Genomic DNA, 23,611 nt, shown 5'->3' with positions numbered 1-23,611 from the left:
CTAATAAGAACATCTCAAGCCTGTTTACTTGTAGGCTAATAAGAACATCTCAAGCCTGTTTACTTGTAGGCTAATAAGAACATCTCAAGCCTGTTTACTTGGGCTTGTTCACAGAACCTATTCCACTTCTGGCAAGTCAAGCGGTGACTTATTGAAACTTTCGACGTACAGCACCAAGGGCACAAAAGCATTGTTCTTTTGATAAATGGGGCATATTAATTCCTTGACAATCATTAGGTTAAATCACCTCATGTTTTCAACCAGCCCTCTGATTCATGAGCTGATTTAGTGCTTATGCAACAAAGTCACTCAAGTATAGTAGGTTCTCAACATCGGCCAATTTAACATTTGCTTAGTCACAATTTGGTCTAGTTGATGGTTTCTTGTATAGAAGAACAGAGCAGGATTAAACTGAGCCAGAGGCTGGTAAATGCAAATTTCAAATTAGCCAAGCAACATAGGATTGTCAGACAAATCTGGCTAGTTACTGAGCCTCTCCGTCCCCCACACAAGTACACACTACCCAGAATCCACATCTCAACGTGGTCCCGGTTTTATATTGTAACAAACACTCCTGGTTCTTTGGCAGTAGCATGGGAAATGACAGGCTGGAGATTATTTCACAGGCTCACTGATACCTTTATTGCCCCTTTCCTTGCAGTGGAGCATAAAGTGCAGGCATCCGCTGGATGCACAGGAGGGATTCATGTTATTTCAGCTGATTACTGCAAGTTTATAATTACTGTTGTTTGTTGTATTTGATCAATGTTACTTTAATTTAAAGCCAAAGCATTAGTACTTTAATTATCATATAAGGGAGGGTTACTTGCATCTTAGCCATACATACTATGACTACTGACGACAGTTCTCTGCACTGAACCCTTGAGAATGTCGTGACCCTACTATATATATACCAAACAAACATTGTATATTTTATTTTTATAAAAAAACCTACATACAGAGTGATGTCTCTTTTGATGGTCAGTGTACAATGAAAATAAAAGCATTCCCAGGGAAACTACCCGTGCTTTCCATTACTAGTGAATGCAACTGCCAACAGAAGGCAATTCAATTAGGGTAGCGATGGCAAACTTTGCACTAGCCCATACAGCTTTGAAAGGACTCAGTCATCAGGTGTCAAGTATTTCACATACAAATCTTCGAATGCACATGAAAAACAACTGGAGTTTAACAAATACATTTTTCAAATATGTGCATTAAAGGTCCATAGTTATTGTAAAAATATATTACAATAGCAATTTTAATTAAATGAGATGCTCTTGAATCCAACCCAATTACAACACGTAGACAGACTGCAGGTTTCAAATATCAAATAATTTTATTTCATCATTTTGCTACACTTCTATAACACTTTGCTATATTCTCCGCCGTTAAACAAGATGCACAGGTGAGCCCCGTATCAGCCGCGGTCCCTCAGAAAACACTGTGGCTCTGACAGGGTCTCTGTAGGAAGAACTGAGGGAACTAGTTGAACAGTGGAATACAGAGAACAATGACAGAGGACCTTCGAGCAAGCGGAAGTGGTTTCTCAACCAATTTCTCTGCAAGACCTTGTTTAGAAGTTCTAAAAATAAAAAACAGTGCTTTGATTGTATCCTGCTGCTTGAAAACAGCTTCATTCTTTGCTGTTCTCAAATGACAGACATGATTTTCACAGGCTGTGTAGCACAGTACAGTTCAATCACTGGGTCTGTCCACTGTCTGTCCTACGAGATGAATCACTCTCTCTCCCGTACTTGGTGTGACATCACAGACTGGGCTTCTCCTGCATGGACAAGGAACTCCACAAAGGCTCTTTAATATGGTCTGGAAGTTTTTCTATAGCAGTCTGCAAAACAGGAAAAAAAAATCAATACTGTCCTCATTACATTTCCAAACTGTTGTAAAGTATGCCCTTTAGAAAGGGTTAACCACAAAGTCAACTATACAACATCCAACCAAAAAGCATTTCCAGAATGATGTCACCACATGTTATTACTATGCTTTTTTTGTCCCAGATGAGAAATGCCTGCTTTGAAGGCATGTAAAAGGACACATATGATATGCAATACATTTACCTGTAACACAACATGAATCCATTAACAAAAAAACATAGGTACTTGCTAGACTACAACCTAAAAACTATTCAGGATGACCATATCCACGAGATAACATGTCATTTTATGTTTCGATAACTCTACTGTGCTTTGTATTCCCTTGGACCAACATTTTCTGTAGTTATCATCCTTTCACGTGATGTCTTAGTTCATTTGAACTTTTAAGAATGCCATGATCAAAATACAGTTGTGTGAAATAGTGTAAACCCATTGGAATCATCTGTATTCCTGCAGTAACTGCTCCCAAAATGTGAATTGAAACAATTATGTAAAGAGGACTGACCGAAAATACCCTCAAACTGGTGTACAGGACTGACCAGCAGCTACAGGAAACGTTGCTGCTAAGGGAAGTTCCACCAGTTACTAAATATAAAGGTTCACATTCTTTTTCCAGCATAGAGAGTGAATGTGCTTAATATAGACAAAAAAGTACAATTGTGTGTTATTTGTTTAATCAGATTGTATTTATCTAGTGTTTTTAATCTTTTTTAAATAAATTACACAAAACGTAGAAGCAGGACCAGGAGAACTTTTACAATAGATGAAATATGAAGAGAATGAATGATACATTTATAGTTTTGCAAGTGTTGGTTGAAATGTATCTATTTGAACAAATGCTTCACTTGTAGATCACAAAAAAAGTAGATTCAAATACATTCTAGTGACTAAACATCAACTATTGTATAATAATGTAACAATGAACAGATTCAACAGGGTCATTTTTCTATCCCTACCCATCAGATATCTTTCATAATGTTCTTTAATATGCTTTCCCAATAACCATGCTTATAAATTAATGTTACCTTAACAGTCAAAAAGCCTATTTAAAATGCACTGGGCCCTCAGTGTTCTTTAAACTGTTTTGCTGAAAGCATATAAGAATAGACATACTGAAGAACAAGAAACGTGACCTTTGGCAGAACTGAAATCCAAAAGTCAAATATTAAATATATTATGGAATATTATATTATTAATATTTAATAAATCAACCACCCAAAGCACAAACAGATCCACAGACAGGTCCCTTAAATGTTTTAGCAGGATTATGAGAAGTACAGAAAGGGGGCCTCATCTAACTGATTTAAGATAAGACATAGTGAAGTGCTTAAGACAAACATAACTGAGCTATTAAAGACTGCTCTCCTTTAAATAGAGCAGTTACCTTTGTTACTTCCATAGCGACCCCTTCTGGCAAGTTCCGCTGGATGTACTCCAGATACACATCCGCTGTGGAGCCAGTCAAATGCTTCAGCTGGGTGTGAAAGAGAAGAAACAATTAAAAAGCGCACTAGCCACTTACTTTAAGTGGAACACAAGGCTGACCTGCAGCATTCGAACAAACCACACTGCATTTGGGATGTCCTCAGCAGACCCCTGTGTGGAAAAGCCCACTAGGCTCACTCCCTGGGATTCTCTCCAACTGGTTTTCTCTCTTAGGAATGGGCTACAGTCTTATGTTGTCAGCATATTGTGTAAGGGTCTTGCTACCTTGTAATAGGCTTAAGTATTACAGCCACATATTTTGTTGGTGCTTTGTATTGTTCCAAAATAAAAAGGTTTTCTTTCAAGCTTGGATGTTCATTTCTTTAAATCTTTTTCATGCAGTGATGGTCTTAGGCTTCTGCCTTAAAAAGGACCACAACAGGATGTCAACTCTTGGTTCCTCATCATACCACTCCCACTTAATTTCATGGAAAACTTGTAGCTGTAAAGAAATCCATAAACTTTCAAATAAATGCAACTATCTAGGTCTACTGTGGAAAACTGTGCCTACATAAAAAGGAAGACAGACTTGTTCATAAATCTCACCTCAATATACCTATAATGTGTCCTTATTTCATACTGGACTCTGTGGTTCTTAAAAATGTGAACAGACTTCAGAAGGGTGAACCGTTCAATCTTCTTTGAAGGTTCATATCTGAAATCAAAAAGAGAAACCAATAAATGTCTTGTGCTATCTAGATAAGACTAGTCAGTTTTTGAGCATGTAAAACAAAAAACCCTCTCAACAACAAACACTAAGCTACACTACCTAGTACTCTGTAAGCTTCACTACTGAATTAAAGAATAAAGGTGTTATAGCTAGAAGTTAAAGCTAACAAATATAACCCACTACAACTCTAAAACAAGCTGGAAATTAGTTTTGTCACCTAGCAGAATTAAATTAAATAGCCTAATATTTCCACAGCCATTCTTCACACTCACTTCTCAATGCGCTCAAAGTCTTTCACATGCAAAATCAAAGTCAAAGTTTTTTTCTTTTTAATTGAATCAATTTATATATATATATAGGACAGTGCTGGATGCTTTCTTTCCTCTTTCCTATCTTCGGCAACAGGAACGCCCTCAGGTGAGAACTTACACCTTGCCAATGGTGATGCCCAACTCCTGGGCAGCCAAGGTTGCAAAGAACTCATAGCTGTCCAGAACAGCTCTGTCGTGCCCCTTCACAAGTACGGCCACACTCTGGTACAGCGTGTCGGGTTCCTCCGTCACTCTGATCTACAGCACAGTTCAAAGTACAGGTTACAGAACAGTCATAATGATCTTTGATCCAATCATTCATCCAAATCGACAAGAAGACAAGAAATGGATGAGAGGAATCCCATCAGATGGGAAATTAGCTCTATTCAAACTTAAATGCGGAACAGAACGCACTAAAACAAAAATAATTTCTATTTTCTAAGACAAAAAAATAGAGGGAAGGGGTTCTTGTTTCCCTATCAACTATCTAATTTACCTATTAAATAATAATTTAATATTAAATACGCATCAGAGATTCATTTGGCAATTCTATAGATCCTCTCACCAAATAGCCCTTTCTGGCCACCCAGTGACTGTTCCCTCTTCAAATGCCTTTGGGGAAAAAAGAGGTTCCTTCTATTTTTCAGGTAATGACTTAGTCAGCGAACACTGTAGACAGACAGCCAGGTGGACAAATTCTATAGACAGACAAATCTGTATGAAATGAAACATACTCACAGCTGGAGGGATGGCACAGCAAGGTGACCCTGTATGCAGAGCAGCTGTTAAGGTTAATGAAGGCAGTTTGGTGCTGCTTGATAGGAAAAAAAAAAAGAATTAACATTTCCACCTCCGATGCAAGATGCTTTCAGAAACAAGGAAGAGACTAAATGTGGACAGTAATAAAATCTTTCCCCTGCTAAATGTCTCCCATGTGATCAGGTCACATCACACATTAAACATGTAGAAAATAAATAGTACCTATAAATTTGAATCATGTAAAACTTGTAAATGATGAGACAAACACAACCCCAAAACACACTAGCTTGGTCTGCGTCGAGGTAAGGCTTTTTACAATGTGAGTGATATCAAGATGAGCTCAGAAACTGTAGTTTTGAAAGACAATACAGCAATACAGCATCAAAAAGCCTGTCTCTTCAAAGGGCACAACTTTACAATCACAGAAACAAGCCACACAAGGTTTATGTTACTATAAAAAAGCAACAGAAACAAGTACAAAACATCAAACGCTTTTCTTTCCTCATTTTATAACTACACAAATAAATATACATACATGGCATCATTTTTTATCTGCAATGTTTACATCCTTTAAATATTTACTAACATTAACTTTGGGTCAAGACTTAATATTTAATTGCAAATATTGCATAAGGTGACCCTGTGCTTTGACCCCAAGCTTCTCTCATTGTCTGTGTGTCTCATGGAGAGCAAGTTGGGATATTACCCAATTACCCATTTACACACAAGTAATTCTAATTTAATCACAAAATTGACCATTCCCAAATATCCATTTTGCTTCAACAAATTAAACAAGATTTCTACCGTAATGTACAGACACACGTGGCAAGAACACAGCTCTTTGCTTGTTTGAATTAGGTATTAATGCAGCTTCTCAAATGAAGTGTGCTTACCACAAGAGGTCATTTCTTCTCCATCCAATACTTCTGCAATGCCCAAACCCTAATATTCGCGATTCCTGAAAATAATTAAGATTCAAATGAAAACAAAAAAGTAAGTTAAGGCAAAATTATACAATTGCTACTATTACGATTATGACCGAACGACAGTAAATCGAAAGGATTTGAGGTTTGGGGTGATCATGAAACGAAAAATAACTAAAATTAGCTAATAATGCAGATTTTATTCTCTGCTCATGTTCCCTAAAAATATATACATATTTTAAAAGCTCTCGATTAAAAACGAAAAGGAAATTACTTAAGAGTTTCACGTATTTCAAGGACACAGTAAGGAGCGTTTAGGTTAGGTAAAATTGGAAGTTTCATCTCACACAGTAAAAAAATACCTTTGTAGGAAAAATAATACCACAAAATTAGTTCGTGAGCGAAGAAACCAAGCATATACCATATACGACTCTAGTCAATTTAATCTTTTCTTCTTAAAAAGCGCCCTTGAAATTCCTCTACCAGGAGGTACATTTTTCTGGTATTGCCCTTGGATGACGGTCTAAGAAATCACCACGCATGGCAGTGTCCAGGTCCTTAAAACAGATTCGAAAAGTTGCAGGTGAAGTTAGATTAACTCTGTGAACACCGATCACGTTGCCAAAATGATACCTGCTGAGTACTCTGCAATACCCTCAACAAGGTACGGAGACTCCTCGTCACACACGCCGCGGACCCCATGTTTCCAGGCAGCGTGAAGCAGCCAGGGACATTAAGCGACGCGCAGCCTTTCTGTTTCCTGGTTCACAGAGAAACCGCTTCCGTCGGTCGCGTTGACGCCGAGGGCCGCCAGGGGGCAGCGTCTCCCTTAAGCCTCTTGCGGAAGCCTGCGCGTCTGTGACTCGTTTCCCTTCATCATCTCCGAGTTCTCAATACACTACAGCCACATCCGCATTTTTTATAAATGACAACGTAAACTGTCATCCAGTAGAGTGGCCTTGAAGAAGCCTTACATTTGAATGCCTTAAATGGGCTAAGAGTTGTTACAGACTGACCAACTGAAACCGTTGCTCACTACTGCATACAGTATATAATGGCTACAGAAATGTACTACTTACTCAGGCATTCGCATTATGTGTCAGGGAAAAGGAAATCGTATCATTGCCCCTCTCTCAGATTCTCTTAGATAACCAGTAATGATAATACATGTATGAGCTTATCTTCTAAATTCGACATGAAACCTCAAGAGAAGGAAACTAATTTGAATGCCTTAATTCACAACAGGGAGCTTCTTGTGATTTCTTAGGAATTCAGTGATTTCAAGATGACCACTTAAGCCTATTTGTAATGTAGACATTATACCAGTAAAGTGGTATAATTAACTTCTCAGGACTTGTTAACATACAAGTGTTGCAGTCCTATGAAGACAGAATCAAAACTAAGTGAACTGGATAATTGAATTGCAGCCACAAAACATTGAGAAATCATGAGCACCAACAACATTTAGAACCTGACTGCACTGTCAATACAAGTTGAATGAAGTTGTCCTAATCTGCTGTCGTCTCCTTTTCATTGTGACCAGTAATCTCCTTTGCAAAACATTCATCACTTTCACTTCAATTCCCTGAAGATAATTACTGGTTTTCAATAATTGTGATTACATGTATACTGTCTTGGGTAATAGCATCTGCTAAATATAGAAAAAATAAATCACTTTCTTGTCAGGTTTTCATCTTTGCTCATTTACAATGATTTTCATACATTAGTAAGCAAATTATACTCGAACAAAAAGCTCAAAGTTAGATGTTTCAGCAACTTGTTTCTTGGGAATCATCTGGAAGCTGTAAGAAGCCCAATAAGGAAAATAATAATAATATAATAATAATAATTGCTTACACCTATATAGTGCTTTTCTGGACACTCTATTTCAAGCACTCTACAGGTAATGAGGACTCCCCTCCATCATCACCAAAGTGCAGCTCCACCTGGATGATGCGACAGCAGCCATAGTGCACCAGTACACTCACCACACACCAGCTATTATTGAGAACAGAGTGATGAAGCCAGTTCATAGAGGGGGATTATTAGGAGGCCATGATGCTCAACCCAGTGGTTTTAAGTGATTGTCAGTTCCAAAACACACAATCACTTTAAATTAAATAATATATATGTCATTATTTGGTTGCACATCCCTTTGACCCAATTTCAGCAATAAATGCAGTAACTGCTTGAAGCTTCTGACCCACGGGGGCTTCCCAGACTCTCTTTGTAATCATTTGTGATGCTTTGCTGCAGCCACTTAAAACTATTGCTTAATTCTTAATAATAATTGCTTATACTTATATAGCACTTTCCTGGACACTCCACTCAAAGTGGTTTACAGGTAATGGGAACTCCCTTCCACCACCAACGTGCAGCCCCACCTGGATGATGCGACGGCAGCCATAGTGCACCAGTACACTCACCACACATCAGCTAACAGTGGGGAGGAGAGCAGAGTAATGAAGCCAATTCATAGATGGGGATTATTAGGAGGCCGTGATTGGTAAGGGCCAATGGGAAATGTGGCCAGGATGCCAGGGTTACACCCCTACTCTTTTTGAGAAACACCCTGGGATTTTAATGACCAGAGAGTCAGGACCTCGGTTTTACATCTCATCCGAAGGACGGCGCCTGTTTACAGTAGTGACCCCGTCACTATACTGGTGTATTAGGACCCACACAGCCCTGCACACCCCACTAACACCTCTTCCAGCAGCGACCTTAGTTTTTCCCAGGAGGTCTCCCATCCAGGTACTGACCAGGCTCACAAAAAATGTCCTTTTCTCATTTATCCCCTTTCTTATCTTCTTAATTCCAGTTAGATCATTAAGACACAAACACCATGGCTATCAGTTGATGCACACACAATGAAATAGTTTCTATGTAGTAATAAACCCATGATCAATTACTTTTTCCTTTCTCCATTACCAGACTTAAGGGGTCCTCAAGTCTGCTTTTCAGACAAAAAGTGCAAAGCTGGTACTAAAGAACTTGATAATTCCCCTGTCTGTGAATGTAGTAACGTTTGTTAAGATGGGGTCCATTCATGAAGCTTGTTTAAATTCGTGAAATTAGACAAGTCACTCAAGTGGTACTGCTGTTGGGAATTTAGCCACATATTTGTGACTTATTTCCTTCCTTGTCCACAAAACACACAATTCTGTTTACAAAGTCACATATTTTGGTAACCGCAGAATGTAATTCCGTTTGGATTAAACCTCTTAGAAAAAACAGGAGAATCTTTTAATATTTGTTATCTGACAAAATTATTATTGGATAACTAATAATCGTGTAACAACTAGACAATATAACTTGTTAAACAAGTCATTAAAAAACAGACCATGTAGAAGTGCAAGCTTTGCGCTGTACAAGCTTTTAATAAATAGAAAGGCATGAACTTGTGTTTGAAATATAATAAACAGTACCTTAAAAGAACATTACATTTCAGAAGGTACAAAAGGGAAAATAAACTCCACAATCAAGTAAGCATTACCTAAACAAATTACATTCTGCATTTTAAGAAGAACAAGATCCAGATTGAACATTAAAAATATTTACACCCTTCCCACAATAAAAACAATCTTGGTGTTAAATACAACTCTGTAAATAAAACATATTATTTGTCGACTTAAAAAATATAGTTTTATATATAAAACTATTTACACTTTTTTTTGCTTCAGAACCGTATACCAGGACAAGTTTTAAAAATTAAAGCTAACTGTCCTTTTTAAAAAAACAATGGCATATGACAGAATTATACAAAGAACAAAATAAAAAAAAAACATTCAACAGTCCCTGAAAAAATATAAGGGTTTAATAGTCGCAATTTCTAGGAACCTGAATATACTCACAGGCTGACTGCTACAAGTACTACTTCAGGAACAACTGCGATAGTGCCAAGTGCCATTTGGTGGGAAAACGAGATGTTGCCATCTGTTTATTTTCCTTTACCACTATTGAACCAAATTAAAATGTATTTGCACTACTCGTCTTTAATGTTAACTTAAGGTTATAGGAGAGATGCTGTAGTGCACCACAGGTGTAACACTCCTCAAAAGCATTCAAATACTGAAAAATATGAGTAGTTTCTCATGCTGAAGTGATTTCAACTTTATCTATAAATTTATTGAAGTCCAAAGCCACCCCAAAAATACTGAAAATGAAAATAAACAGCACTGGAAAAACACCTATGCTTGTAGTTAAGTGCTCACAATTGATTGTCACATTTATGAGTGGCTGTATTTGTTGAAATAACTTCCAATGAACGAAAGACCTCATAGACCTCCACATCACACTGTAGGGATGGGAGCACTCTGGGAATGCAAACTTAATAAAACCCCAGCATGTACAGAAACACTTATCAATTATTTTAAATTAAATTCAAAATATAAAAACTGCATATTAAGGTTACTGAGTCTATTATACTCACTCATGGCTTAGAAATACAACCTGGAAATGTTGTATTCAAACTTGGTAAACCAACAAACATTGTTCAGACATTTATTGTTTTCTAATCCAGAAGATCAATTATATATTAGATGCACGTACCTCTCAATTTCATTATTATACAGTATTATTCTATTTTGAAAAGACAGTGTAAATAGTGAAGACCGACAGGTTTTAGACAGGCTAAAAACCAAAAGAATCATTTTTATATTTTCTTTTGCTTTGTTAGTAGCTTTGGAAGAATGGAATCAATAATGTATGTTTTGTTGATAAGGAAACCAGTCTGATTCATAATCCTTTACATGCAGTGGATACATATTTGGAATTCATATGGAAGTCGCTATGCCTAACTGAAAAGCCACAATTCCATTTCTATAACTGGTGACCAACTATAAAGGCTTAAAAACTGTGAAGTGTTTATAATGAGCTGCATATTAACTGTTCTTACTAAAAGTGATTGGCATTTGTTTTAGTCCATATAAGGCAGCAAAAATCTTTTTTGTTTCCTGTAGTCTGTTAAGAATAGGAAAGACTGTTCAGAATGTTTTGTGCTATGGTTACATGCACAGGTGTTAGGATACAATTAACGTTTTGAGCAATTGAAGTTATGTATAAGAATGCTCCCCTGAGACTGGCCCATAATTGTAGGACTGCACCACACCAGCAAGAGGCAAAGCAGAGCTGAAATTTAAACTACCATAATGGCACCTAATCGGGCAGTTCAATCTAGAGCAGAACCAGAAATGATTTTACTGATCTCCCCCTACAGTGACTACTGACAGCTCAACATTTACAAATTCATTAAGCATTGCAAGTTGCTTTTGAACAAAAGATTTAGGATTTAGTATTAAAAAGGTTTGAAAGCTTGCATGGAAACCAAAGCATGTTTTTGTGTTTTAAGTTGGGCAACCACAGAATCTACAGCATCTCAGGAACTGTTTGTTTGGCAATCTTAAAACCTAAAAATGTAAAGTAAGAAATTAACATATAATGAATAAAACTTCAAAATGTTGTAAACCATTGAAAAAATATGAAACAGCTTCCAGTTCCATTACTATATTTACAAATACCAAAGCCAGACCCCCTATCTGAGTTCAAGATATAAGATCATCCTGAGAAAATTGCTGCAGGTCTTTATGTTAAGGAACAACATAATTTTATGTTACTTGTTAAAATGGGTTTGACTTCCCTTTTTCTTACTTTTATTTTTTATCACCGTGCCAGCCAACTTAACCTGTAACCTGACAATGACATTAATACAAATTTATAAATGTGAAGACACCTGGTGATTTACTTTGATCTGCAACCTAATCAAATGTTTCACAAGCCATGACCTAAAATATAGCACTTCTCTGCTTACAGTCATCTATCTTGGCACTTCTGTTCTAGAGGGATTTTCATTATGCTCAAAGAGGCTTGCTGTGTAAAAGATTTAATTTTTTATAGTGTGACCAAACACTATTTTTTCAGTTCATATTGAATTTAATTTAATTGACCCTTTTAATGGAAAACGTATTTACTAATATAAGAATTGTGGGGGTTGTAAAATAAACTTGTGAAAAAAAACGATGCAGAAAAAAAACATTTCCAATACTGTGGTAAATATTTTCTGCAGTAGAATAAAATGAAATGATTTCTGAGATTTCCTGCTTCCAGAATGAAGTTAACCTTATAAAAAATTACTGTTGTGTAAGAGTAACCAATTAATAAAAAAGAAAGAACAGAAAATATTTATTATACACTGTAAAAATGCCAAGAACATTTTTTTTGCTCTAAAAGCTACTCCCCAGCATGAATGTGAGCGAAAACAGAACACAGAATACTGAGCACATGGTCCTGAGATTATTACAGCTATGGTTTTCAAACTGCAATTGAAAAACCTGGGTGTCCCCAGGAAAACCTGGAAAACCATTCACTCCATGGTAAGCAGTGTTATAAATATACACCCTCACACACATGAGTTTTCCTCATGTATGAGGAAACACATTGACCATGCAATTGGCTAAGTCCATCCAGGATGGTTTTCTCTGTTACACGGCAATACATACTTTTCAGAATCATTGTTAGAAACACAATTATATAATGATTTGCTGCTAGTCAATATTTAATTAGGGCAACTAATTTGCTTGGAAAATGGGGCTTCTCAACCGGAGTTTTTTTAGATAATTTGAGCCCTCCTTCACTTTCTCTTCCTTTCAATCACTCACATTGCAGCAAATCATACCTGAGAAGATATGGGTTTAGGGCTGAGTTCTTTGCTCTATGGAGCCCAGTTTCACTGAGCCTGGGGATTTTTCTCCCACAGAAGAATTAGGATGAACAAAGAGGAACAAGGGATGTATCTTACTGCTGAGTAGTCATTGTTTTCCTTAACTATGCCTTCAAAATGAACTCAAGAAAATTTTTAAAATACAAAAAATAACAAAAGTGAAGGCAGGTGACATTGCTCTCCACCTCTTCCCAGAGGTGTGCGAAACAGGGCCCAGTTCAGCCTGTTTTCCAGGGTCGATCAGACGTGAAGGCAAAATCTGTGTAGTTGGGTGGCTGCTGGGCGAGAGCAGCAGTCTGGGAGGAGGTGAAGTGTGAAGTCCGTCGGCTGCCATCATGCGCATGAGGACGCTGAGGCCCCCTTTGCCCTCCCGGACGCCCACCCCAGTCACAGCTCGTCCTGCTGCTCGGGCAGATACTCCCCCGGCTCCCCCATCAGCAGCAGGTGAGGGCTGATCAGGGCCTCCCCCGCCTCCTCCTCTTCCTCCTCCTCCTCCTCCTCTGCCCCCAGCCGCTTCACCATGCTCATGTGGTCGAAGGGCAGCGGGGTGGGGCCCATGGGCAGGCAGGCTTTGGCCCCACGGTGGGGTGGCTCCAAGTCGAGCCCCAGGGGCGCCCGCTGGGGCTTCCTGCGGTCAGGGTCCTCCTGCTGCCGGTGGGTCTTCATGTGGGCATTGCGGCTTTTGATTTTGAAAAACACCCTACAAAGAGAAAAGAATGTGGAAAACAACACAGGCTCATAAAAACACAGCTGCTCACTTCTGGGTAGTTGACGCACCTGGTAAGTGCTCTCAATACAGTGTAAAGAGTTTGATCTATCTGCTCAGTACAACAGAAAGGAAAAAAAAAAAAAATCCAATGACTATTTTTCCTGGAACGTCTTATCGACAAATCAGCAAAACACTTCCAACATTTCGAACGCCAAACAATTTCATTCAGACGGCTTGGTGAGGGAGTTTAAGAAGGAAGTGAGTGTCTTACTTTCCACACTCCTTACAGGGGAAGATGAGAGTGGGATCGGTGTCTCCGCTAGTGGTGCTGTGAGCTGGGGAGCTCTTGACCGAGCCGTGACCTGACTGAGACATCGATTTCGGTTTGCCACCAGGCGCAGGCCTGTGGGCCTGGTTTGTGTTGCTGTGGATCCGTGCATGGCCATTCAGAGCCTGTCTAGAATTGAACATCTGCAGGAGAAACGCCAAGGCAAGAAAGCACAAACAACTGGTTATATAAAGTTGTATCCAAAACCTTAGATGTGTTATACAAAGTGTGGAGGTGGCTTCAAAATTAGTTATATACACAGATCTGCTCAATATGTGTGTTCTGCAGTTCACTGCATTACATTTTTGTATAAGACTGTCTAAACTATGCATACAACTTAGTGTATGCACAATGCAACAATTCAGGAGGAAGTCCTTCAATAATGTAAGTAGATCCATGTTAGCCCTTTTAAAAACCCTTTTAGTGTAGATCCCATATTTCAATGTAGGTTACATCATCCATCCATTCATGATATGTAGTACATCATCCATGTAAGTGCAACAACAAGACTCAGCTAGTAGATATCTATGCTGTACTGTGTTCGCCACTACATCACTGCAGGTAATTATGTTGACAGCCAAGAGCTGTTAACAACTAGCTCATCTTGGACAAGTGTTGCTGCAAAACATTCATGTACAATATAACAGTTTAATGAATGTTATTTAGTTTGAAAGTATTTTAGCAAACAATGAAGCACTGTAATTATGTAGTTTATTACAGACAGACCTAAAAGCATCTCATTATCTGTATATTAATTAAAACATGTGTTAAAAATGGATATTGCTTTTTATGGTTACAGATATACTTTTTTGGGATAACAGAATGTATCTTTATAATAATCTATTATATAATATACTGTGTATGTTACTCAAGGCCAACATATCAGGAAACAAGTCATGCATCTGGATAGAAGGTTACTTTTCAGATGTGACTCAGATGACCTTTTGATAGAGGCTTAGTGATCTGAGTCAGTAAGTATGATGATGCACCAGTTTTACATTCAGGAACGGGTTAAAACAGGATGTTGGGCTGAGTATCAATTAAATATGTGTTTATAGGTGTTACTTTGCTTAAATGAACAGTGAACTACGTGTCACTGAGCAGAACTGTGTAGCCTATATAGCAAGAGTTAAAACACCATGGCTGCCCAGTTACTGAAACCATGTGCTAATGTTGCGGGAGATTGATCTTTTAACATGCATGTTCAGATCTCTTGCTGATAAAGGTATAAGGCTGCAAAAATGAACCTGCTATTTTTTAATATCCTGCCAGTTTAGATATTAAACTGTTTTGCATTAGCTGTTGTTGAAAATGTGGGGATTACTGCTCAGCTTTGTTGTCTTTTTGCATATGTTATCAACTGTTAGAAAATGTTATAGTCTGTTTTCTGCCTTCATTTTCATTTTGTGAAAATGAAGGCAAAAGTGAGGGAGATACCCATTGGGTGTACTGGGTTTACTTTATTTTTGTTAAGGGATGATTAAAAATGTCTAGTACATCCAGGCATTCGCCCCGGCACCTTTCGTCCAGTCAGAAATCCATGGTCACCTTTTACTTTCATGATCATTACTGTACACACAACAGGGCTGTAAGAAGCTGGAGAGAAGAGAATATACAGTAGGGCTGTACTCACAGATCCACAGTTAGGTACCTCACAAACAAAGGTTGCATTGGGCAAAGCAGACATTTGATCAGCTTCTGCCAGTTCATCAAGTTGGATTTCCTGGTCAGGAGACTGTGGTACTTCAGGCTCTTCCTCTCTGCTGGACTTCTTTTCCTCCTCCAACTCTTCCGACTCCAGCTCTCCATCTTCTCCGCTTGCCTGAGGACAAGTACGACACGGTGCTCTTACGTTACGATCACACTAAACTCCTGAACATTACAGGATGGCACGTACTGACATAAAGACACATGCCCTCACACCTGGGCCAATTTTCCCAGAAGCTAATTAACCCACCAGTTTTCAGAAATGAAGAAAACATACAAACTCCACACAGACAGCACCCCAGGAATTGAACCCAGGGTCCTTGCACTGCATGGCAGCAATATTAACCACTGTGCCATTGTACCCCTCTTTACCAAATGTTTTGTTTAATGAAATTAACATATACTCCAGACTTTTTGTGATTGGGACAAAAAAGTGCAGAACGGCAATTTTAAATAACATTTTGTGTTGCAGTACTGCCTCTATGTTGTTGTTCTAGACTAGGCAGATATACCCCCTACTTGACCCCTAAGCACAATACGGGATAACACTTTCTCATGCTTAGAGCGGTCTTGGTTACCACTGCATTTCTAAACCCTATTCTCTCTATTTTTCATTATGTTTCTAAACAGAAAGTTGTTTTTTCTTCTGGTTATAAAAAGTTATATGTTTGAGCAGCTATACACAAACAATGCTGTCTCTAAATCTCAGAGGTCTCCTTGTCAACATGAGATGTCTCACGCTCTACACTAAGCTCAAAAAATGACATTGTATGCAATTTCCAACTAGCTGTTCCATTATCCCATCGAGAATTATTTTCTAATGATAAAGTTTAACGTAAAACACAAATACACAGCACAGCCCAAACATCTCTTTATATTTGATAAGATACTTTTTTTAGGCTTTACAACTAAACACATGTGTTACTCTCCGGATCTGCTTTTTCATAATGTCTAAGCAGGCAGATGACTGCTTTCAATGCCTGAGTAACTCAAAGAGAAACACAGATACCCTCACACATGCGAAAGATGCTGACAATGAGCTGCACATACAGGCTTTTCTGTGTCTGCAGGGTAAAAAGGTGGAGAGACACTTGCCATGTCTTCACTCTCCTGGTTAGTCAGGCGGGATCTGTTCTTCTTGCCCAGTCGCAGTCTTTTCTTCCAGGTGTAATAGTATTCAACACACTGTGCCACTGTTTTAGTCTTCACCTACAACAGAGGCACCTTAAGCTTACATACAGTCCATAACACATTTGCTAAAGAAATTTATGTTTTTCTTTGCCAACAATTTTTTTTTTAAGTCAACAGATTCAAATAATGAGATTTAAATATATGGCAGCAAAAGTTCATTTCAAAGGCTAATAATAGTCACCGCTGAGAGAAAGATCTAGCTGCAATGAACTGCAAAAGGAAAATAGGCTGTGAAAAATAGTTTATACGTTTATAATTTGTAGGACCAGAAATTTATTCTAGAATGAATTTACATCTATTCTGTCATTTCTGCAGCTCTCTAATTGAATGTGTTTCATTGTGGAGGCAAATTAAACCACTGTAATTAAACTATTTCAACAGTTTCTATATAACTATTTGCATTTGACAAAACACTTTGTCAGTTCAGTCTTTGAAAAACTGTAACATTCAATCTGAATTAAATTTGTAAGTTTGTAACAATTAAGTTTGAACATTTGTGTTTCACATGGAGTGTGTTGTGTGTTACATAAATAAAGGTGGAATAAATTCTGATTTAATGGGTTTTGATTTGTAAGGCCATCAAATGTGTTATTTTGGAAATGGAGACGTGAAGACTTTCAATATGCACTGTAGCTAAATAATGGAGCAGATTCTTTCATATACTTAAAAAAAGAAATGTATGCTTTTACGATTATTTGAATAATTTTATGGTATCAGTTTTCATGACTGACTACATGTACCACTTTGCTGTTAGATACTGATTCTTGTTAGGTTCACATTTGCCATGCGAAGATGATTAGCAAAAAGAACTCTGAAAAAATATTTCTAAGCTCGTTATCATGACAACTGCATGCCAGAGGCATAAAATGCAAATTTCTGCCAAAGTTAAAACAAATTCAGGCTGAGAACAAGATGGTCTAAACGGTTTGATAGGCCTGTCAAGACTTCATAAAGCACTTCGTTTTACTTGAGGAGCTAGATCTACCCCAAGTTTCTTGTATCAGTACCAAGACAGTAAAACAACCAGTCAAGGAAGCAGTAAAAGGAAGCACCAAAGTGCAGAAACTATAGCTCGGGCCGAGAAAAGGTGCAGATCGATTTTTGTGGTTATTAGTGTTATAAGAACAAGGAACACTTGGAATGAAGAGATCAGCAGGTGCTATTACAGCTGGTATTCCAGTACTTAAATGAAATAATTTTTACATGTACCATTAAACTAGTACAGCAGGCTCTTAAGGCAGGGGGATTCCACTGATAGGGTAACTACTGATGACAATGTTCCATTAAAAGGTGAACAAAACAGAGCCAGAAAACTATAGACCAGTTTTAGACCAAATCACATCTACTTCATACCAATTTTGTGTAAAGTTATGGAAAAAATACCAAGAGCTAAGTACTGTAGGAAGACCACCTAAATGGTCATTATATAATTGAAAACTAACTGCTAGGTCAGTGGTTAGAGTAATTCCCCTTGTTCCCCATTCAGGCCTCATTTTGTGTTCATTGAAACTGACCTGCACCTTAAGAAATCTCTGATATCCAAATATTAATATAATCAAAGTATAATTTCTTTTAAGGCTGTTATTATAAATCAGGTAGTGGGAACATACATTCCAAGTTTTGCAAGGGTGATTCTGAGCTGTAGGAAACAAAGCATGAAATAAATTTGAGTGTTCAAGTAGAAATTGTCTCATGTCTCCTCAAGACAATGTGGAGAAGCAATAAGAAAAAGAAAGGGTTTGGTATATAATTAAAACAGTTCATTTTAAAACAGAGAAAGTTATACTTGCACTTACAGTACACTAGTAAGACCTCTTTATGGTATTCACTTTGGTCATTACATCTCTATAAAGACATTACAGCCTTAAAAGGGATTCAAAGAAGAGCAATAAGAATGATTTGTGGTCTCAAGGGATTGTCATTTATGGACAGGATTAAAGAGTATAAATCTCTTAACATTAGAACAAAGCAGAAATTTTATCCAAGTGTATAAAACACTGAGGGATAAGGGTAGGTTGAACCAGTAACCTATGGCTATTTCAGATTCAGCAGCAAAACAAGGACAAAGGGTCAGAGCTGCAAACTGAATGAGACTTCATTTAGGACAGAGCTGAATGTCAGAAGAAGCTGAAGGTGTGTTTCTGCGTGATTGAGAGATGTACTGTAACTAGCAACAGATGAAGCGTCCTACATTTACAGCAATGAGAAACAGTGGCACGCACGTGCTTTTTGACAGGAATCAATTTTTACACAATGCGTTTATTAAAAACAAGGGTGATAAACACACTAAGCTTAAAACGAAACAGTACAAAATTGTAATAAGTTTGTAAATACAATAAGGTATATTAAGCTTTGAATATTTCCTTGTTGAATTGTTGAATCAAATTATAGTTAAGACTTTGTATGGGTAAACACATCAAAACGGTAAACTAATGTTTGAAGCTTTCAGAAAAGCAAAAAAAAACAAAAAACGCAAGCAGATAAGAATTTAAAAGCACCCTAATTTACTGAGAACAACGCCCTCTCCAAAAACTCACTCTACGTCTTTTGATTTTGCTTATGCTTAACAGCAAGTGGTGACAGGTTCAAGGCAAAGAGGCTGCCAAGACGATAGGAAATATACATCTCTAATGACACATTTGGCCTGCAAATCAGCAAAAGGAGCGTTAAAGATCAGCTGACCAGAGTAATTTGTGATGGGAGCAACGCAGCTGTACAAAACTACCTGTTTAGTGTAGCGCAGCTTAAAAAGCTTCTTTCTTTTCACCAGTGTGAATTAACCTCCATGTCATTCTGTGCAATTTAACTCACACTGCTGATGCAGCAACTCTCTAGTTTTGTAACCAAAATGTAACGTATAATTTCCTTTGTAAAATGTACATAAAATTGAGATTTTATTTAATAAAATGTTGATACTTGCCTTTCAACTCTTAATTATTAATGTTAGAAGAGTACAAAATGTTAGTACACTTTGACTTCCAAAAGGAATATTTTATATAAAACTGTGCATTTTCTTAATATCTGTTAGGAAAATAAAAGCTGAATTTATATAACTTTGCTTCATATTAATATTTTGATCTTACATATAAATGTTAGAACATTATTAGAACATAAAAAACAAGAAATTGACTGTAAACTGAAATTTTATTCATAGGCAGGTTCTACAAGCTCTGTGCTTCCCATTATATAAAGTGTATTTTTCTTGTTAGTAGCACTCTGAACAGCGGACGTAAAATGTCATTTGACATGTGATTGCCCAGATAACCGGTTCTTACAACTGTGCCCCTGTCTTCGAGAACTCCTGGAAATAGTTAAATCAGTGTTTCAAGACTAGCACCTAGAATTAGCATGTGGAAAAAACTACAGCCCTGAACTGCAGGACTTTGTATGTGATCTAGTAGTACAGTATCCTCAGAGGCCTTCCCACAATCCTGCTGTAAGAACTTGTTTTTGTGTCTTCCAAGACTGAGGTCTTCAAGTCAGAGACTGCAGCTTGCTTTCTTCCAGACAAGCACATTCACATTGACATAATTCAAAGCAACTAATTATTTAAAATATTCTTTTTTTAGCTCCATCACATTATTTTATTTTTTACAAATCAGCACATCAATCAGCACATCAATTCCATCATTATCTCCCTTCTGTTATTTTATTACTCATCCAACAAACGTGCTCCTTGAGTACTGCAAATTATTTTTGTATTGTTTCCCTGTATATGTTTGTCATCCTGTGTCTGTGGCAAAGAGAGAAAGACATACTGGAATTTAAAGTGCAATTTAACACCCCCTCACTCTGCTACACTCCAACGCATACACCCACCTACAACGATTGGTGCGCACACACAATTTCATTTGTGTGGACAACTTCACTTGTATGTGATACAACGAACAGAAGGCAATGGAATTAGTGCTGTACTGTATGTTCTCCCAGAAATATGGAACTTCCATTAATTACATATTTAAATTGTGAGTTATCTACAGCCAAGAGAGGTGAAATAAGCCCAGGAGAAAAATACAGAAAAAGGGTGATAAAAATGATTTCCTTAATTGAGAATGTGATTGCACAATGTATTATCTAACAGCTTCTCATATAAGAGTTCTATATTTGATCCTAAGTCTTTAAGACTCATTACTTAAAGGTGTTTATATTCACACATCTTTTACAGCCTCTGGACAATGTGAAGGAGCAATTGAAAAAGAAAACAAAGTGCTAAGACATACGTATAGTTTAAAGCATGTTAAAACTGTATAAGGTACCAGTAAGACCTCATTTAGAACATTGTGTACAATTTTGGTCACCACCATGTTATAGAAAAGACAATACAGCTCTGGAATCAGTGCACCAATGAGTAACCTCATACATTCTGGGATTCAGGGGAATATCCTGCACTGACTGGCTGAAGGAACAGCACCTTTTTAGTCTTGAACAGAGAAGACTGTGGGGGAACCTTACAGAAGGATTCAAAATCATCAAAAGGATAAAAAAAGTCAACCCAGTGGATTTCTTCAGAACGCACAGGGCAATACAAATCAGATGACACAAGTCTAAACTGCGTGGAAGTGCAATTTAAACTGAGGACAGGAGGCATTTCCTTACCCAGAGGGCTGTGGCAGTTTGAAACAAGCTACTTGGCTATGTTGTTGAAGGCGATACCCTGGTTTCTTTCAATGAATGAATAGATGAGATACTTGGATTAACTTGCTACTAACTGCCAAAAGAGCTAGATGGGTCAAACACCCTCATCTCCTTTCTAACCTTTCTTTAATTCTTCTTATGTTATCATTTTCCTACTGTACAGTAGTCACCTCATTAATAAAACAACAATTTCCATGAAGCAATTTTGCACAGATCAGCTCTTGGATCACCCCCAAATGTAAACTACAATACAAACACCTAAAATACTACACACTATCTGCCTGCATTGAAATATGGATGCTACAAGCCAGCCAAACTTGGGTGTTTGCATGCAATATTTGCAATAATCTCACTTCCAGCCACAAACAAGAGCTGTAGATTATTATGATACCAATTCTGAGATCAAAGGGCAAGGAATGAAAAAGTCAGTTCACTTATTTTTGAGCTGCTCCTTTGAAACTGAGTTAAAATAACAATACAATACAATACAAGAAAGGTACAAAGATATCAAAATCCATTTCACTCACCTCTATAAATGCCGTTAACTACCAAAAGAAACGTCTGTGCTTAAGGACTATAACGGTGATATGAAACGATTGAAACAAAAACATAAGCAACAATAACGACAGGTCCAGTATCACCAATAATATAAAAATGAAGACAATAATTTACCATTTTCTGTACATAAAAGAAATCCTTGTTGTGCACAGCTAAGGCTTTGTTCAGTTGCTTCTTCTCCAGAACTGACCATTTATCAGATCCTGAGGTGGGACAAAAAAAAAACAAGAAATGGATTTCAGTTTCCATTTGAGCAAAGTTGCAAGGACCGATAACCAAATTTATCATAAAAAGAGAGGTGGCTTCAACATTAGAGGTCTTTGAGGTTTCTATGTATGTGTACAGGCAAGTGAAAAGTCACATTTAAAAAAACCCAATCTATTACAGTCACAAGGTCCTTATGTAAGCATTATCTTCCAAAGCCCCATTCATAACTCAGGTTGCTCCCAAGTCAAAACAATTGCTCCCATAAGAAATAATGCGATCAGCAGTAACTGAGTAGGTAGGTAGGTCCCTTTTCAGGACATTAAGGTCCATGGGGGGAATGGGGGGCAAGGGCCACCATTTTTCTCGACCATCTGACGCTGGAGGTGGAGATGGTGTGGTCACCTGGGAGCCGTCTGGAAGGAATTAGAGCAAACTACATTGAACCCAGGACCTTCCAGTCAGGAGCTAGACGCCCTTGCCGTCTGAGCTACAATGTCTCCTGTAACTGAGTACCTAAGCTTACAAATAAAGCACTTTGAACCTAAAACATAGTGGCTACACAGCAAGCTAAGGTATAACACTTAAACCACCAACGACTTGCTTGGAACAGTAGTGCATCATCTCCAAATCCAAGTACTTTTTAATGTTCATGCAGGTTTATACAGTCGTTTTCTGTTGAATAAAAGGAATGTGCCTTTGGTTCTGATTCTCCACTCACTTGATTAACACTTGCTCTATTTTCTCAATACACCACTTCCTTTCTCAGTCATTGTGGTTAACTGGACTGGTGTGGAACTTCTGGAATTTTGGAACAAGTAAATGTTGTTCCAATAATGAATGACTGAGGCCAAGAGAAGTGCTAATGGGTGATGGAGATTCACCGTTTTAATGCCTTTTTGTGATGTCTACTTTCACTTCAAAGCTTATGGCCCTCTTTCTTCTTTAGAATTGGAATCCTTCTTTGGAATGTCATTGTCACTTTTCTTTTTCTCAGGCATTGTTATGAGCTACTAACACTAAAAAAAACCACAACATGATAGAGAAATGTTGGACGTTAACGTGAACTGAATCACCGAGCCACTGACCGAGTGACTGACTATACCCAGTGTCCTTGAGCCACACCCCCTTGTAATACTGAGAAGTGAGGCTCAATTCTGTTGTTATATTCTGGGTGTATGCGCTATTATGCCCTGTGAAATTCGTACTATTTCTTATGGGAACCAGTTAAGATGCTGTTCGTATGTATGGATATTCAAATCTCGATCGTTCATACGTCTGAACTTTTAAATTTAATAAGAAAATAATCTTTTAATCATCCATTACATCAATTACAGATATCTATGCAGTGTATATATAGTTAGTACATAGAGTAAAACATTACCTTCTATCTATCTATCTATTATTACAGGGTCACTGGGGACTTGGGAGTCTATCCCGGCAAGCAATAGACACAAGGCAAGATACATCCTGGATGGGATACCTGGTTGTCTCAGGGCCCACACATACACACTCACA

At 37.7% G+C, this 23,611-nt stretch overlaps 2 protein-coding genes across 8 annotated transcripts in view; both read right to left on the bottom strand.

The window, feature by feature from the left end:
• Positions 1-1,314: 1,314 nt before the first annotated feature.
• On the bottom strand, positions 1,315-6,825 carry mrps10 (mitochondrial ribosomal protein S10). Of its 2 annotated transcripts, none has more exons than XM_088626438.1 (7): positions 6,677-6,825; positions 6,014-6,078; positions 5,100-5,175; positions 4,480-4,619; positions 3,927-4,035; positions 3,280-3,369; positions 1,315-1,849 (listed from the first exon to the last, which is right to left on the bottom strand). In XM_088626438.1, the coding sequence occupies exons 1-7, from the start codon at positions 6,743-6,745 to the stop codon at positions 1,769-1,771; spliced, it is 630 nt and encodes a 209-aa protein (XP_088482564.1). In that variant the 5' UTR covers positions 6,746-6,825; the 3' UTR covers positions 1,315-1,768. The 2 variants fall into 2 exon arrangements, with proteins under 2 accessions (XP_088482564.1, XP_088482565.1); XM_088626439.1 differs by having other exon boundaries at positions 5,100-5,172.
• Positions 6,826-9,390: 2,565 nt separating this feature from the next.
• The window catches only part of LOC148675276 (transcriptional-regulating factor 1), a 96,477-nt gene continuing 82,256 nt past the window's right edge, over positions 9,391-23,611 (bottom strand). For 5 of the 6 annotated variants that reach the window (XM_088626437.1, XM_088626436.1, XM_088626433.1 and 2 more), the window contains 5 exons: positions 22,004-22,092; positions 16,556-16,714; positions 15,432-15,620; positions 13,742-13,941; positions 9,391-13,461 (listed from right to left, as the gene is read on the bottom strand). In XM_088626437.1, the coding sequence (XP_088482563.1) occupies positions 13,149-13,461; positions 13,742-13,941; positions 15,432-15,620; positions 16,556-16,714; positions 22,004-22,092 (950 nt within the window). In that variant the 3' untranslated portion in view covers positions 9,391-13,148. The remainder of the gene's footprint in view (positions 13,462-13,741; positions 13,942-15,431; positions 15,621-16,555; positions 16,715-22,003; positions 22,093-23,611) is intronic. The other variant, XM_088626435.1, reaches the window with a different exon arrangement.

This window comes from Lepisosteus platostomus, chromosome 3 (genome assembly GCF_059453375.1).
Source record: "Lepisosteus platostomus isolate fLepPlt1 chromosome 3, fLepPlt1.hap1, whole genome shotgun sequence".
In the NCBI taxonomy this organism is placed as follows: Eukaryota; Metazoa; Chordata; class Actinopteri; order Semionotiformes; family Lepisosteidae; genus Lepisosteus; species Lepisosteus platostomus.
This window is presented reverse-complemented; position numbering and strand designations above follow the sequence as displayed.

Bases quoted from the DNA above. Each gene is read 5' to 3' on its own strand.
- mrps10 (XM_088626438.1), bottom strand. From the start codon at position 6,745: ATGGGGTCCGCGGCGTGTGTGACGAGGAGTCTCCGTACCTTGTTGAGG. The intron at 4,036-4,479 runs GTAAGTTCTCAC...TTTTGATTTCAG, and splicing joins GGCATCACCATTGGCAAGGT to ATATGAACCTTCAAAGAAGA. The intron at 3,370-3,926 runs GTGAGATTTATG...TTTCACACCCAG, and splicing joins CACATTATAGGTATATTGAG to CTGAAGCATTTGACTGGCTC.